The 18,399-nt window shown below is 38.6% G+C and overlaps 1 protein-coding gene across 1 annotated transcript; it reads right to left on the reverse strand.

The window, feature by feature from the left end:
* Nucleotides 1–6,741: 6,741 nt before the first annotated feature.
* LOC131229709 (sesquiterpene synthase TPS2-like) lies at nt 6,742–12,304 on the reverse strand. Its single transcript, XM_058225702.1, has 7 exons — nt 12,071–12,304; nt 10,980–11,250; nt 10,325–10,697; nt 9,430–9,648; nt 9,205–9,343; nt 8,541–8,789; nt 6,742–7,129 (listed from the first exon to the last, which is right to left on the reverse strand). The coding sequence occupies exons 1-7, from the start codon at nt 12,218–12,220 to the stop codon at nt 6,836–6,838; spliced, it is 1,695 nt and encodes a 564-aa protein (XP_058081685.1). The 5' UTR covers nt 12,221–12,304; the 3' UTR covers nt 6,742–6,835.
* Between the last annotated feature and the right edge of the window lie 6,095 nt (nt 12,305–18,399).

Here is an 18,399-nt window from a genome sequence, read left to right on the forward strand (position 1 = left end):
TTTGATTATTTCATGTTGAGTCATAAATTTACTAGTAGTGAATACGATTACTGTGTCTGTTACAAGATACTGGGTGATGACAAGTTCATCTTCTTCATATTGTATGTTTATGATATGTTGATCGTTAGTCATGACATATCTGAAATCGATATACTGAAAACTCAGTTATCAGGGACATTCGAGATGAAAGATATAGGGGCTGCAAAAAGGGATCTCGATATAGATATTCATAGAGTAGGAAGAAGAGCAGGTGTAACACCCCGGTTCTCGGAACTCGAGTACACTACTCGTTTTTCAAAAACCCGAGTGTTAACCGTTAACGGTGGCTCAAATATCATGTACATTTTTTTTTCTTTTCATCAGAGTTAATAAACTAATGGAGTGTAGGCAAATCAAGTATAAAAGGGAGTCCAAATATACAAAATCAACTATTCGGATGGTTGCCTGAAAACTTATACAAACCAATGTCTTAACATTTTACAAAATATGACAATACAAATCTAATACAAATGAAGTCAGGAATAGAGAGTCGTAAGGTCATTTGGCTCTTCCTATTCCATATGAATGCCAGCATGCACGTCATCTGCGTCTCCTACACACTGGGTACGGTTTGGTAGCGTCAATGGCTATCGCAGTGAGGTATAAACCCCAAGATTTATCATATCATCAAGATAATTAAGCATATTTACTAGGAATAGTGTATGCCAAAATTTTCAGAAAGGTTATCATAGAAATCAGCTAAGGTTCCTCAGATACACATTCATTAAATAAATTTCACAAAGATAATCTTGTTTATATGCATGGATGCATGGATGCATGCACATGCTTACAGACCTGGGGATGCACATCCAGCTGGTAAAAAGTCTCCTAAGGAGAACTAGCCACCCGGAAAAGACTATGTAATGAGGTCTCCCAAGGAGAATTAACCACCCGGAAAAGTACTCAAAGGTACGTCGAAAGAGATCCTAGGCACCTGGAAAAGACTATGCAATGAGGTTGCCCAAGGAGAATTAGACACCTGAAAAAGTACTCAAAGGTACACCCAAGGAGAACTAGGCACCCGGAAAAGACCATGCAACGAGGTTTCCCAAGGAGATGAAAAGACCATGCAACGAGGTTTTCTAAGGAGATCTAGCCACCCGGAAAGTACTCAAAGGTACGCCCAAGGAGAACTAGGCACTCGAAAAAGACCATATGCCATGAAAATGCATGATTAGCCTAACCATTATTATTCCAATTTCAAACAATCATTTTAAGAAAGCTTAAAGGTCACTATGGGAGGTTTGTCACCTAGCATGGATTGACATCTCAAGCATAGTGTCCCATTCCACCATTCCTGGCTCATGAGACTAACAAATACGATGTTTAAAGGTAACCTACTCAACTAGTGGCCAATTATAGTTCTACAAATGAAACTTACCATTGCGTGGTTGTACAAAATTAATCCATAAAAGCCACAAAAGGTAAATAGTCAATTAAACCCATATGAGGCAAATAGTCCATTTAAGGATACGAAAAAAAGGGTTATCTCAAAAAGCCATAAAGGCACCGATCCACGCGATGGTAATTCCACAACAAACATTCTATTTAATCTTATTAGGATAAATGACCACTAGTTCGAGGACCTCTAAAAACACCATAAGGTAATCGCAAGTGGTAAAATAAGCCACGTCCAATCCGAATAGCACTTGTATATTTAAAATGTTCATCTTAACATAAACAGAGGCAATTGCGATCCATAACATGTTCACATAATTGAATTAAAGTGCAATCATCAATCATTTGTAAATAATTAAACATGTAGCGACTAACATTTATTATCATTTCCTCTTAACACTATATTAAGCAATCAATAAATATAAATGAACAGTGCTAACTATCATGATGTAATAAAGCTTGAAAGGTGATCCTCACCTTTGGTGTGGGCACATTGCTCGCCAACACTCGATCTTGAATTTGAGAAACCTTGGATCTAATCCAACCCAAGTTAATTTTAATTAATTCCTCACAAAGATCTATGCCTAGAAGATTTAAATTCCACACTTTAAGTATGAATTTAAGGATTAACCAAAGCGAAATTTAAATAATAAATTCTAATTTTCTTAGAATTATCTTTACTTGAATTTCTGTATTTGGGAAAATTTACTGACCTGCCTGACTTCGACTTAGCTTGCTGTGGACCAGTTGGTTGACTCAGTGAGTTGACTCAGTAGGTTAGGAGTCTTTCTTCTCCTCTCTTCTCTTCTCTACTCTTTCCTTTCTTCTTTTTTCTTTCTTCCTTCTGCTTTCTTCTTCCACTCTCTTTAGAGTCTCACAAGACCCAATCCCAAGTCAGTAGAACGTTGGTCTCCACCTGACTGAGTCGACCCAGTTTGGGTCAACTCAGTGTAGCAAAACCGGTAACGACTCAACTTGCTTTCCTTTCTCTCTTTCCTTTTCTCTTCTTGTCTTTCTTTTTCAATTCCATTACCAGCATGGTGGCTGGACCGAACCAGACACAACTCAGCTCGACTCGTTGAAGATGGGTTGAGCCAGCAAACCGAAACTCGAACTGAGTCAAGCTCGTCCGCACCTTATTGGCCTTTCTTTTCTTCTTCTTTCTTCATGCTTCCTTCATTTTCTCTCCATCATCTTCTTTTCTTTTGCTCGGTTTGCACAAACCAGGCCTCAACTCAGTCCAACTGCGACCCGATCTCGCCACAAGAATCTTGACTTGAGCCGTGCGGTGCGACACCAACCAATGGCTACCCTTTTCTCTCCCGAGTCCTCTCTTCTTCTCCATTCCCTTCTTCCTCTTCTCTTTCTCTCACTTTTCGACTGGAGAGAACCTGGACTCGGTCCGCACTCACCGCGACTCGAACCAAGTCGACTCCATTGGTTGCAACCATAGCAGTGGCGCCTTCTCTCTCTCTCTCTCATTCTATTTCTTTCTTTTTTTCTTCCTTGGGATTTTCCCTAATAAAACGGCTATTTATAGCCTTTCTCCTTCTGGAAATATCTACTGCCAATTGCAGGGATTAACGTACTCTTAACATAATGGCGTTGAGTAAAACCCATCATCAAGGTTCTCCCACACATCTGACCGTATGCATGGGCCTTCGAATTCATTTGTGATGGAAATTAGATGAGGTGGGCCACATAATGGTCGTCTTGGATCAAAGAAAGGATTGACCCTTCGAAATGCACCGTCCACGGTCCGATTGGGGAAGATGACCCGTTGATCATGGCGATTTTGTAATGGTTGATTGATCTGCTGATCTGGTGCGTCCAAACAGTTTGGATGATGCCCAAGAGGCATGTATGGTCCACCTAATGGTGAATAGGGGCCGAAGGTTAGTGGAGTTTAGCTGTGTAGAGGTGGTTTGTGCTGGCTTGTCAACTCGCCAGTTTCTCGTGATTTTCTCATCTAGCTACGAGAATATCAAAGAGCCCTAAAGCCGACGCCTGGGACCTATTTGAGAGAGGTTTCTAGAAGCTAACGATCGGTCGAGATGGCTGGTTTTTATAAGTGGAAAGATTCTTTCCGCTTTCCGCTATGGGAGGAGATGTTTCCGGAAATAAGTGGCATGAAGAGGACTCCCTCAAGTACGTGGCTGGTTTTCGATGACATCCAACGGGTGGATCCACTAGCGAAGAAGTGAACGTGGATCTTCTCTCCCCGTTAGCATTTTCCCTATGCGGCGTTTGAGTGGTCGCTGCCCGAGCCTGTGTGGTTGACTTCTGACGTGGATCTAACCATGGTTAGGGTCGGTGGGACCCTATTTAGAAGATGGATGGTTTGGATTTCCAGAACAGGGTCTAATGGTGGGCCATCATCAGTAACAGACGAACGGTTTGTTTGAATTCGAGACGGGCGGGATAAACGCTGGAAATCTGTTGCTTTTCAGTCTTCTATTGGGTCAAAGCTTGTTTGACCCGATCCTACGTCTTGTGCACGGTGTGTGCACATTATCTGTGCACACGCACAGATCAGATGTGGGATCCACGTGATGATCTAAGCTGATCCACACCATTAATCTCGTTCTACTACTATTAATAGGTCATCCGACCAATTTCTCATGGGTCCAGTAGTTAGATGAGTTGTAACTTTAGCTTTTGGCACCTTATTTGTATATTTTCATTGATCCGAAGCTCGGATTGTGTCCATTCTGTTCATCTATGGTTATATGGGTCATAGGTTTGTATAGATGGGATTTAAAGGTTGATTTAGTGGTTTGAGGGCCTTGGCATGATGGTTAGGTGGTGGTCTTATAAGTTGGACGTTGTGGGTTTGACGAATGGTAGATTTGTGATCTACAACTTTGATTTGACACTTAAGGTCCAATTTCAAGAGAACATGATTGTCCCTCTCAAGGATCAATAGTTGGGATGGGCGGATTTTAAATTATAAATTGTTAGTGAATATCATAGGTTGGCTGTATACGTTCAAATAAATTTGCTAACTAGGACTACAATGGTAAGATCATTTTGGTAGTTTAATAATTAAGATTTTTGAGCTTAGGGCCTTATTTCAAGGTGGATTATGTAAATAAATGACCACAATTAATTTAATTAAAGTCTCTAGTAGTTACTTACAAGTTATTGAAATCCAACGGTCTGATTGGTTTCGAGCTGTCGATCCATATTAATCCAATGATTGGATAGCGTTCATTCCTAGTTACGGATTAATTGGTTGGAGGATTCATGAGTTTAGTCCAGTGTTGGACTTCCAAATTGAATAGTGTGGATACGATAAATGGTAAATTTGACGATTCAGGTCCCAATCTTAAAGATGATCTATGATTAGGGCCTTCTATGATTCGTACTGGCGTTTAATCTGTTTATCAAAGTAATTAGTCTATTAGGGTAAATGAAATCCTAAAAACGGAGTTTACTTGTTGATGTAGTGATCCCTCTACAAAATTAATGATCCCTCTACAAAATTAACGAATGGATAACTTGTTCTAGGATTGAAAATTACCCCGATGGTCATATTTGGGCTAGAACGTGTGAACATTTAGAGAAATTAGATTTGTGATTATATTGAGTTAGATTACCTTGTAACACTCGAGTATTAAAAAGTATGAAGTGTTACAGCAAGCTTTGGTTATCACAAGTAAAATACCTTGAGAATATGTTGATCAAGTATGAGATGCCCATGCGGTTCACTTTAAGCTTTCCTCAGAACAACGTCTTAAATCAAATGAGAAAAAGCATGTTATGTCTCATGTGCCTCATCTGAATGCCGTTGACAATATAATGTATGTCATGGTCTGTACAAGACTAGATATTTCACAGGCATTCGGTGTTGTGAGTAGATATATGTCAAACCCCAGCAAACAACATTGGGAAACAGTGAAATGGCTACTTCAATACATTCGAAGTATAAAAGACTACATCTTAACTTTTAGGAAGACATGAAAAAAGTTGGTAGGGTATGTGGATTCTAGAAAGTCGACTTCAAGTTACTTATTTATGCTAGCGGGTGGAGCGATCAGTTGAATATCGAAGCTTTAGTCTGTGGTGGCTTTTTTAGGAATAAAGCAGAGTATATGACAATGACAGAATCGTTTGAGGAAGATGTTTGGTTGAAATGCATGATAAATCAATTGGAGCTTCAGTAAGAGGCCGTGCCGATTAATTGTGACAGAGAGAGTGCTATCAATTTGGCTAAAATTTCAATTTATCACTCATTTAATAAACACATTGATGTCTGTCACCATTTTATCCGACATGTGCTTGAGGGAAAGGCGTGACTCTGGAGAAGATTCACACCAGCGTGAATCTGGTAGACATGCTCACCAAGGTGGTTCATGAAGAGAAGTTCAAGTTCCGTGCGACTTCTTTGGGCTTGGCGATGACATAAAAGGAGGACAGAGTGTACACGAGAAGCATTGATGGAGATATGATATAAGACAAATATAAGAGAAGAGGACAAGAAGCGCTATACGTTTGATGATTGAAGACATGATGGAGATTGTTGTAATAGATGTCTTAAATCGAATTTGTTACAAGGCCTTTCGATGTAATCGACAGGCTGTTCGATGTCACTTTCGATGGCATTGAATAGTGCTCAATTCCATCGATATTTTTCAAATTTTCTCCAGTTGGTCACTGGACTAACTGGGCATCTTTTTGATGCCGTTGGTAGCTGTTCGATGCCATTGAACTAGGCTCAATGCAATCGGAGAAAATCGAATTTTCTGATGTTATCTCTGGAAAGTTAGGGTGTTAGTTCGATGCCATTGACATGGCTTCGATGCCATCAAAGGATAAGTTTCGATAACATCGAAGTGTGTTCGATGCTATCGAACTATTAGGTGCAGAATATGTAGAGTTGCGATTTTGCAGGATTTGTTTCTGATTTTGCATGGGATTCCCTCTTGGCTTATAAATATGGATGTAAATGGGATTGAGAGTGAATTCAAGGGTTTCTAAATCATCCAAGGGTTTCAAAGGGTGTAGCAAGGATGAGATTCGAGGTTATTCGAATCGGGTAATCTCTTTTTCTTTATAATTTCTACTTTCATAGTGATATTTGTCGCTTTGGGCCATGGTTTTTTTCCACAAGGATTTTTCCACGTTAAAATCTCTGTGTTATTCTCGTAGTTGCTTGGCGCGATTGGATTATTATCCTAGATTGATCTCTGTATGCTTCCACGGTCCCCAACAAGTATGTATGCATTCCCAAAATGAGTGAATACGTTTTCCATGTGCTCTCTCGTTCTCATAGAAGAAGGTCTATTACAATGTAGCCATACATACAAGAAATACATTATAATATATGTGAGCATACGTTTATTTTATGATACTCGGTGCAACCAAATGCACCGTACGTAACGTAGAAGCTCTAGTTTCAAATGGGAATAGGGTCCACTAGCACCATTGTGATATGTTCTTTGGTCTCGAATGCTGAATTGGTGTACGAGTCCTGGTGCTGGTACAAGAGTTCGATCACACGTGCGAGGTTCAGGGGCCGCTTGATCACTTCCCTAGGAGCCGGAACGGGTTCCATGCATTCCATGTTCATCTCTTTCCATGCATCTGCGGTCATCTCTAGGAAAATCTTGCACGCCTCTGCGTATGTGGTGCCGTGCTCCTTCATGTGGCATTGGATTCCGGAAGCAACGTGTGTTCTCTCTTGCTCGAACTTCACATAACATTAATGTTAGAAAGAAGAAAATGTCAGCCAAGTTAGGTGAGTCATAAACATATGAGGTAAAGAACTGAAAAGCACACATGCAGGCGATCTATGTTGTTCATTAGGGAAAGCCATCAGCATATGATAAAGTATTAAAAATTTTGAGGAAAATACCAAATGAAAATCAAGAGTATTTCCTTAATGAATAAGGACTAAGAATTATAACATTACATGAAATGGTATTTGAGGAATCATACCTAGTCAAGGTCCTCGTTAGAAAAATAATGAATATAGAGGATATTTTTTAATAGTAAAATCCACTGAATGATTTTTATTTTTATTTTTCATTTTTGACAAAATGGGAGGACACCACCTGTAAGAGCAAAAGTCTGCAATTGATTGATTCTTACAAAAGTCCACAATAGACTAATAAAGCTAATCCTGAATGAAATATTCAACTAAGTGACGAGCTAGTGATTGTGGTCATAGATTTATGGTTAAGCTTGTATAGTTGAAAACAATAATGCAGGCTGTCGTACATACAGAATAACACCAATTGGATATCTCTAACATCCAATCAATGGCCCATAAAGTGAAAGGTGAGGATCTTTCAAAGTATCTGATTAAAGTATGGCATGGGGCCAGTAAGATATGGTGCGCTCTATATATATGTTGTTGGGTTGTTCATTTATTATTTAAAAAAAAAAAAAAAATCTAAAAATGACAAAATTATGAGAAATATAAAAGAATGTTATTGTTTTTTTTTAAAATTATTTATTATTATTATTTTTACATTGTATAAAAGCTAGAAGCTATAAAATGGTAACAAAATGGTCATGAAAGTAATAAATAAATGAAATATTAAAACAAGAACCCATTGCCATCAGAGTACTTTTAAGTTGTATTGGTCCTAGTTGCTTGGGCACACATGGACATGAATCTAAGAAACCAATCGGAGCTGTACATCAGGTCATAGCACAATTAAACAATTGCACATAAATTGTTTGGAAGTCTCTTGGTTTTTGGTTGAGGTACCTATCTTCTTTGGTCAAGGCAGGGCCAGGTTTTTTTCCCCTCCCCTTGCAGGGGTGCATATTTTTGGGATTTATCAATTAATACAATCTTTGGTGGTCTGCTCTCACCTTTCTCTATATAAAAATAAAGCCCATAAAGTGGGTGGTGAGGATTGTAAGTGAAAAAGAGGTCTAATCAATGATGAGCCCATCATGAGGTCAGGGTGATCTTCATAGCAGATTGAATGTATGGTTTAGATAAACCAATCAGACTGTTTAAGTGTCCCATTGCAACCAGACCAAGTAATGGAATGACATTACCCTGCACACTAAATGAACATTGAAATGTACATACTAGAAAGAAGGCATGCACTATTAGTGGTGTTTTTTCATACAACGCGCCGTACCTCATTTGATGTGATATCATCCCTAAGACGGCAAATTGCGGCACTAGCCTCAACCACCTTAGGTACATTAATGGCCCACTCAAAGGCCTCCTTCGTTACAATATCTCCCATTCCCATCAGAGATGCTACACTAAGCATAGGGTAGCCGTTAGTGATTATGGCAATTTTCATATACTCTTCCAATGTTGGCACATACTCTGCACTGGTCCATCTCGCTTCTTCTAGGTAGCCTTTGGCCAAATCCGTAATCTACATGCACCCAAAAAAATAATTTGTCAAATCATCAAAGTTATAGGTCATGTGCTCCCACCTTTCTAAAAAATAAGAGCATGATTTTACTTAAACTGAATAAATGAAGTGTAGCGCGGGAGGTTTAGTGGAATCCTGGCCATGAAATTCAAATCGGTTCCACTATTGGTTTGGGTTTGTTAATGGAACAAAAAAATCCTTTGGGGTGTTATAAAAATTCCAATCACATTTAGCAGGCTCCAACTACATACTTTCTCCAAATCACAACTGTACCATTTTCGATTTGACAGAAGCATGTCCCATCAGTTACAAATATAAAAATAAAATAAAAAACAAAAAGAAAGAAAAAAAAAAAAGAGAAAACGTAGAGATGGGCCCTGAAAGAACTTTGAGAAGTAGATTTGAATACACGTACAACTTTCTTTACGTAGGGTATTCGGTAGGATTTCCCTTCCGTGCTCAATTCGTTCTCGATTTGATCGACTGTATTCAGAAGACCATTATAATGTAGTTTCATGTAATCAGGCAACTGATCCATTGCCGCTGGATCCCATCTGAAAATTAAATACAATGTCTCATTTCATGAGAGTCAGATGTTGCATGAGAGTAAATTAAAAACATGAACCGGTAAACATCAAACCTCTCAATAGCAGTAGTATATATTTCAAGCTCCTCCAATGTACCGTATACGTCATACGTATCATCCAAGATTGACATTAAAGATATTAATTTGGTCATCATCTTTCTTGCTCGGGAATACTGTGGTTCCAAATACACTTCCACTATCCAAAAGTACAATTCCACCACTCTATCTCTAATGAATGGAAGCTTTCTTGCAAAGTCATTTTCTTTCCACCACCTGAAGAATAGATTTCAGCTCGTTTTAAAAGAATAAATACACACCAGTTTTATTAATACGTGTCTTTCTTAGGATAGTAGTGCAATCAACTAACTTGACTGTTGAGGTAGAAATGCAACTCATGGGATTCCTTTAATGAGTACTTTAATATTAAAAAAAACGTTGATGTTAGAAAAATAAAGGGAATTTTACAAATAAAGGTCTGTCATCAAGGAACCAAACCAGGTTGAAGCAGAGGTTATTATATATTGTAGCGAGTAATTCTCTTCAAAACGTTTTCCCAGGTTGGGAAGTATCAGGGCTGTTAAGGTCTTATTCAGTAGTCTGTTTCAGCTTCTTGAAATTAGCCAGGGTTAGATTACTATGGATCAGGTGGGCCTTGGAAAAATTGGAGCTATCTAGGGTTCCAGAAGATGTATGTAAGCGCGGGCATGGTTGGCCTTGGGTTGGCTCCTATTTTTCTTCTTCTTCTTCCTTTTTTGTTTTTTTTAATGGTTGTGTTGAGGCTTCCTTGATTATCGATAGAGATCGGCTTACAGGCCCAGATCAAGGCGTATCTTTCGCTTCATTAATACAATTATAGGTAGTTTTCTCCCAGAGAGAAAAAAAAGAAAAAGAAAAGAAGAAGCAAGATAAAAAAAGAAAAGAAAACATTGGAATTGTTCTCAAAACATACCTTGAGATGTGGCTAAGTTCCTTCTTGTGCAAACACTGCAGCATATTGAAATCCAACTTTGCAAACTCTAATAATACGTCATTCCGCTCCTTCCCTTCTTGGTAGATTGAGATGTAGTACCTTGATTGTAGCCTCTCAACACGCCTGTGTAGGGGTACATCTAAGGAAAGCTGTACTAGGGTTGAAAGGGGAGAGCTCAAATGTGACATTGCCGACTTAAGGTGTTCAGTGGTAAAATTAATGGCTTCATCCAATATATTATCTTCACGTGTGCCAAGATATGCGGCTTCATACAAGCTTAACAATCCTCGGATGTCATCTTTTAATGTCGCCTTAAACTCACCCTTTTCGTCTTTAAACCTTTTAAACACATCTATTTCACAACCGAACATTTTACAATGTTAACTATCAAGAGATTATAGAATAAATTGATAGAACTTTGTGATGTTGATCATCAACATATAGTATATATAGTAAATTGAACTTCTACTCTTAAGCAAAAATTACACAATCATGCAAATGGTGTTTGTGTGTCCACATATGTAGATGCATGAAATGCGTCTTTAGATAGATGCCCACACATACATAAATGCGCATATAATTTTGAGTATGTAACAATTTTAAGAATGACCAAAGTGTTGGCACAAAAACTTACTAGATGACACATTATACCCTTGTTGCCTTAGGAGCCTAAACCAGAGAGCAACGGCATGGAGATCATCACTAACATCATCGCAGTTAATATGGGCATCATACATCCTATATAATGCATCTTTAATCTCCTTTTCAAAGTGATAGGCAACCCCGAGTCGTTGAATTTCATTGATTAAATTCAATTCTTGCAAAGAATCACTGACATTGCGAAGCATCCTCTTCAATTGTTCCTTTAGTTTTTCAGCTCTCTCTTTGGTTAGTACATCAATCTCCTGTATCGACACTGTAAATTGTCAAATATGGCCCTATCTTAAGGTATCAACTACAAAAAAACTGTAGTTAGTAAAATCATATTATTTAAAAGAAATAAGAGACTTCCTTTTGCATTTTTCTATGGGATAGAAAATGGAGATCATATCTATTATAAAGCTTTTAAGTCAAGCTTCACCTACCAAACGTGTTACGGGGTCCACCATATTTTGTAGATGACATTCTATATAACCATCTACCCCATGCTCCAAATGTTCACATTGGCTGCCAAAAATCAGGCTAATCCAAAACTCAGGCCTGCTAGAGGGAACAGTTATGATAAGGATACCAATAATCCGTCTATCATCTGTGCCCCAAATCTTTTTGTTGGGACCTGCCCGAATGGCACAATCTTTTGCAAATTAATAAATTTTATGTGGAATGGGTCCACCTTTCTTGAAAAAAAAATTAAATAAATCTGTGCCACAAAACACACTCCTTAGAGCTCAAAAATCGGCCATATCTAAAACTCAAATTCGCTAGGCAAAAAACCAGGCAATTCAAATTAAAAATCAAGTAGGGAAGGAAAAAAAAACGGTCTTAAAGGTTTTCAGCATGATGATTTGAATGGTTTGGACCATCTAAGTTTTGGAGTGACCTGGTTTTAGATTGGAATGATTTTTGGGCTCCACGGAGGATTTCATGGGGTGTGGATGATGGATGGGTTAGATATGAATATAACCTCATGGCGGCCCCCCACGAAAAGTTTTGTAACATAAGCTTATCCTACAAAGCTTTAGACTGGATTCAGGCCCATTATGACATAGGTAGTATACTACTCACAATCTCATCAGGAGACAATGTAACAAACCGATCACCCCACACACTAGGGTGAAAATTTGCACAAGAGCGGCCAATCTTCTTTTTTCCTTTCGTTTCCACATGATTCTTGGTAGGAACATCTGAGTGACTACTTCCCAAAATAAGAGACATGGGTGATAGGGAAGATGGAAATAGCTGCAATGGCAATGGCAACACCGGTATTCTGTGTATGTTGGATAAAGCAAGCTATGAGTGTAAAGGCAAACATACTGGGGTATTTATAATAGGAGTGTGGATTAGATACGGACGCAAGCTACTACCATGTGAAATAACATCCAGGCATTGTTAAATAATAAAACACAAGTGTGGTTTACTCAATGGTATTTGTTTCTTAGTTTTTCAAAAGGTGAGGATCATGATGGGGTCCACTTATTATATGGTTTGCAGGTCACATGCACTAAATGAAAGTTTAGAAATTATCTATAGTTGGGTCTTTAAACCATACTCCATGGACGTGTGACCTTTCTTTTTTAAGGACGTGAATTGTCTGCGAAAACCTTTTTGACATTCGTGCTTGGGAAGTTAGGTTGGGGCACTATGATAGCTCTGAGAAATCCATTCCATCCATCCGTTTTGCTTGACCATGTCAGGATAAAAGGCAGATCCAAAACTCAACCGGACTGCATAGGGAAAAAGTGGGTTGGGAAATGCTTACTGTTGAAATCTCCACGTGGTCCACTATGATATTTATATTCCATCGGTACCATTCATAAGATTCCTACTGAGAAGAACTGAAGACACAAAATATTAGCCTGAGTCAAAACTTCCATGGCCCCACAAATGTTTCGAGGATGGACGTTCAATCCTCACCGTTTCTTCTCATGGATTCATTTATTTTGGGCTCATGTCCTAAAATGAGCTAGTAAAACCGATGGAGAGGCTGGATTTATCACAAATATCACAGTGAACCCAACCTGAGTTAGCAAACAATCTCCTTCTCTCTTGGCCGGGTGCAGCTGGCAAACCATAATAGAAATAAATGCTCCCATGATGGTTACTTTCCACGGTTGAATGCCAATGTCAGTAAAAGCCGGGAAGGGGATGCTAGGTGGAGCCCACCCTCACGTGTGTAAGAAATCCACTTGGTCCTCTCTTTTGTCAGATCACGGTAGGACATTTGTCAGAAAATGAGGTAGATTCAAAACTCAAGTGGCCTGCATGATAGGAATCGATGAGGATTGAACGTCCACCTTTGAAACGGGTCACGGAATTTTTGGATCAGACTAATGTTTTTCAGTTATTTTTAATTTTTAAAATTTTTTTAAATTTAAACTTTAAAATTTTATTTTATTTTATTTTTTTAATTAATTTTTTTTAACAGGCACACGCATTCCTACACACTCACACCATAGTGGGATTTCACCACCTATGGGTACTCGAACCCTTACCAAGTGTTGAAACTCTTGAGAGTCTATAACCGGAGCAACAGTCTCGGTAGCCATGATCTTATCAATGGTATGGATGGAAAATAACCATCAAGGTGGACCCTGAAAGGTTTCAACGGTTGGCATTTCGGGTCACTACCCACTTTTTTTAGTTGTGAGGCCCACTTGAGTTTTGGATCTACTGCATTTTTTGGCCCATATCTTAACATGATCTAAAATAATGGATGGGCCGAGTAGATTTCTCACAAACATAACGGTGAGCCTCACAATGAGTTATAGGATTTGACTATTCGGGTGGGTTGGCTCCATGCATTTGGGGGGATTTGAGGGGATTTCATATATCCCTATCTTGTATGGCACCATAAAGTGGCGCTTTGTTTCAAATAAGAGTTGCATATATAACATATGTGTCACTAAATTATTAATGTATTGGACAGATGGCCCACTAATGATATCCCAAAATAATTATATTATCAATTGCATCACTATAATTACTTTAATGCAACGGCACCATCCAAACATTGTCCCTTTTAATCAATGGTTAAAAATAGTTGGTTAGTCTCTTGGACGTGATCTCGTGCTTGTGGCCTATCCAAGACTTGGAATTTCATTATTTTCGGGCAAAGTATATATTTCAGCGGGCTTATTATAACCATTGTGCCAAACATTACATATGTTCACTTATTAGAGATAATAAATTTGATTTAGTAATTAAATTCAAACCCTTATAAATATATTATGCATAGCTACTTTTGGATTAAAGTTGATTCTGAATCAAGGGTGCCAAACACAATAAGAGAATTTTAAATCCAGGGGTTTCAAATCCAAGGGGTTGAATCTAGGGGATTCCAAATCCATGCTCCCAAACATGCCCAAAAGTAAACTCAATAAAGATAGGTGCTCTCTTTCCGTCCTTTATTAAAAAAAAAAAAAAATCTTTTTCCATATGGCTGTCTGCCTTTTGGGCTATGGACGGTAAACCTTCCACTTTCAAACCATCTCTGAGAACCTGCTCATAATTTTCATCCTTAGGGATTAAACCGCTTGTTATTAGTTTAGGGCGTGTTTGGATTCGCGTATAGTATTGTATAGGGAAGTAAAACTGTCCCATCAACGTATTAGTGGTCCTGCAGCGGTAATGCGTCTGCGAATTGCAAACCACTCACAATGTTTGGATAAGAATGCACTTGTATTGCACTCTTCCCATGGTTTCCGAAATCAGTGTTTAGGAATGGAGTGGTCATCAGCCGCACTGCTTCCCAAGCATGACATGGGTCTGGAATTAATGTGGGCCGTGAGAGGAAAATTGTATACAGACATCCAGCCCTCACATGATGTATTTCCTGTCCAAAGTCAATGTGGGCCCCACCATGATGACATAAGTAAAACCCCAACAGTCCACCTGATTTATATTTCCTAGATATATTCAGTATAATCAGTTAGATCGGTATCAATCCAGATATGACGGTCCAGATTTCAACGGACCAGATTTCAATTATGCCTCCAGGCCACAACCGTTATGGTTCATCAGTAACCAACCAAATCGTAGATGTTGTCACATGAAGTGGTCCCATTATGACATATAATAATGCCCTCAATAAAAGAACATGTAAAAATGTTCATAGGATGATTTCCTTGTGAAACATAGCTGGTGGTGGAGAGAAGAGAACAACCAGACAGACATGTACCATGATTCTAGTTCACAACAAGAAAAGAAAACTACAAAAAAAAAAAAAAACAAAAACAATAAGGAGCGTCTATCTTTCAAAAAAAATCCAAACAATCTGACTGGAAGTAATAGACAATACTATAGTTGCTGCTAACCAGACACAGATGGTGGAAGAAACATAATACAAACTTGTTACATAAAAACAACGGACATAGTTTGACTTAAAGAAAGGTTTGCAACCAATATGGACATAACCCTGTAACTATATGTTTAAGATACGATAGAAGAAACGATCTAGGAAATGGCTACATAAATCAGTTACACCACAATCACAACTTTGATTAGCGCATTCATCATCCCATTTTCACCATGTTCTCCTATCAAGCCTGTGTGCGATTCGCATGGAGATTATGTCCTAACAAAATCCTCCTGCCGATGAGCCGAGACCTGAGGAGGAGACTCTTCAGCCTGAAATCTCCTGGTGGGCCCATCATAATTTTGGCATGTGGTGGGTCTTTCATGATTCTGGTATGTGCTCTGACAAACAGTTAAAAACACAATATTCAGATGTATTATGATGGAGATGGTATACAAATCGCTTCTCAAACAATAAGGCTAACGATGTAACGATTCCATCTGAACATAGGTTTCTTATCAGTACCTAAAAATCCTGCCAAGTTTTCGCAGCCTCCTCATATGACTTGTACGATTGGTGCCTACATCCGCTGTAGCGATCCACCTGTGCTCGTGCATCCTCCTACTTGTAATATAATCCAAGATGTCTGCCAACAAAGACCACGTAGTATTTCCTCATACGTTGTTGAAAAAACATTCCAAATAACAGTCATTATTACAATGAAGTGAATATAGCATGTGCCAGAAATTTTGAATCTGTTCAACTGTTATTAGAAGAATCAGATAACAACAATAAGTACAACTGCTTCCATCCACACCCAATCCCGGGTCTTACCTTATCAGTAGGTATTTATGAAATGATGAATCGATATTCAATCCAATGAAATCATGAAATTTAATACAATCCTTGCAAGAAAAATGAAATATACATATCTTAATTCATACCAGGTGGTACTGCAACAATGATAAAGTGCAGAGAGTTTATAACATCAGTTAACAGAAAAGATAATGTACATATATGATGTGAAGAGATGACAATTTTCTTTGCAAGGAAACAGAATAGGCAGTCCACATATAACAACATATATAACATGGAAAACCATCCAAACATAATATATGCAAACATTCGAAATCAAGAGGTATGTTCCTGCGTTCTGAGGTAGATAATCAGTTTTACCTGCACTCATGCATTTCACTCTCATTGCTAACAGATATTAGAAGTAATCCTACCACCAATGATCAATTTGCAGAGTCAAAGTTAATGAAGCATTATCAACAAGATCCCAAAAGTTGGGTGTTAGTACACATGTAGTACCTTAATTATCCAGCCCACCAAAAACACCAATCCAAAAAACCACCTGTTTAAATTACAAAAAAATCAAAAGAAATTATTTCAGTAATAGTTGTTTAAGAGTTCCAGAAATCGCCAGGATAGAGATGTTGCGGTCGATGAGCTTTTGAACCCACTCCTTCCGCCTTTCATGTCCCATCTTGATGAAGAAACTGGCATGAACAATATCATTCTGCAACAGTCTAGTAGCCCGGACCTGGTCTTCCTGGTTGAGACCATCGACATCCTCTAAAATGCTCAGTATTTTTTGGAGACGGGTCATAGTTTTTCCCGTTGCCATAGTAATTGTTAGGGACCTGACAGCCTCAGCCACTTCACCCATCTTGTCTCCTATTTGGTCACTCGGTTTAACCCTTTGTTAACAAGTCGTGTCAGCATCAGTGCTCTGACTGTTCCTAGACCCAAACGAAGTCTCTATAGGGCTTGTATGAACCCTCTTTGTCTACTTATGTGACCTCTCATTGGGACATCGTGCTGAACCACCACCATTTTCATCATCATTGTCTGAAGAAAGGCATACTGTATCATTGCCATCCTCTTCAAATTCATCGGAAGAGTCAATGTCATCTCTTGGGCGGTGGCATCCAGAAATGGGAGATGAGTATGCTGTAGTGGCATAAGATCCCTACGCACAGTCATTACCGAAAATAAAACTTAGATCATTGTACCTATCCATATGTTTTCCTCGTACCCTTTCCGCATATGGGTGGGACTGTAAGAACAGAAAGGTACAAGTTAGCAACCCAGCAAGTATATAATCAGATATGTCCACCCAAAGAAAACAAGGTTGAACACATAATTTCATTTCAGAGATGTCTATCTGATATCCCCTTAGTCTATAATCATTTTGAAATCAGGTATGGGGTCTACAAAATCATTAGCAACAACCTTTTTCTCTTCTTAGATATGCATAGCTGAAACATTATATCCGACAAGAATATTTATACAGAATAACACTCCGTTCAGTTCATTGAATTTCAGATATGCATTGCTGAAATTTGGGCAATGCATCAAAAATGCATAAAGATATGCATAGGACTGATATTGTCTGCAGCAACTTCAGTTTTCTTTAATCAGCTGTGCATGTATTACTTGTTCAGCATTATATAGAGAATACATGTATCTTACCGCAATATAGGCCTCCCAGACATCATTAGTAGCATTGACCATTTTAACAACGGGATCCCAACCAAAACTACTTGCATTTAACATATCCTTCACAGCCCAGTAGAATTTTTTCAAAGTGCACAGGTGGTTGGATATATGCTTATTCTCTAGCTGGACTCCACATTTGACACTGATTTCAGTTATAGTTGCTTTGTACGCTTCCGGTTTGAAGCCGACGTCGCTCTTACGACCCATATTTACCTGCTCAACAAGAGCATCGACTAATGTGTTGTCCATCACATCTGTCCATTGTATACGAACAGTTTTCTTCAGGCGTGCATATCTTTGATTTTTTCTGGTTGGAGACACTGGTGATGCTGTTGTCAGTAGTGCTGCTGAGCTGGTTGTAGCTGATGTTCCAAATATTTTGCTGGGTGATGCCAGGGGGCTATTGGTAGAGCCTTTGCATTTTGACGGAGATGTTAACACATTCTTATCTTTGCCTATTTTGTTGGAACTCCGTAGGAAGTTCATATTACCTACGAAGCATTAACAATCAATGAAAAGTAGTCTGAAAGAAACAAGCATGTGGACAAGAAATATGAGTATGAGGCATAGTAAGATTATACATTGCAAACTAAGC

This window comes from Magnolia sinica, chromosome 16 (genome assembly GCF_029962835.1).
Source record: "Magnolia sinica isolate HGM2019 chromosome 16, MsV1, whole genome shotgun sequence".
NCBI classification, from domain to species: domain Eukaryota; kingdom Viridiplantae; phylum Streptophyta; class Magnoliopsida; order Magnoliales; family Magnoliaceae; genus Magnolia; species Magnolia sinica.

Coding starts and splice junctions, on each gene's coding strand:
- LOC131229709 (XM_058225702.1), bottom strand. CDS start 12,220: ATGTCTCTTATTTTGGGAAGTAGTCACTCAGATGTTCCTACCAAGAAT. Junction 10,698..10,979: donor AGGGTATAATGTGTCATCTA/GTAAGTTTTTGT, acceptor GTTGTGAAATAG/ATGTGTTTAAAAGGTTTAAA. Junction 9,344..9,429: donor TATACTACTGCTATTGAGAG/GTTTGATGTTTA, acceptor TTTAATTTTCAG/ATGGGATCCAGCGGCAATGG.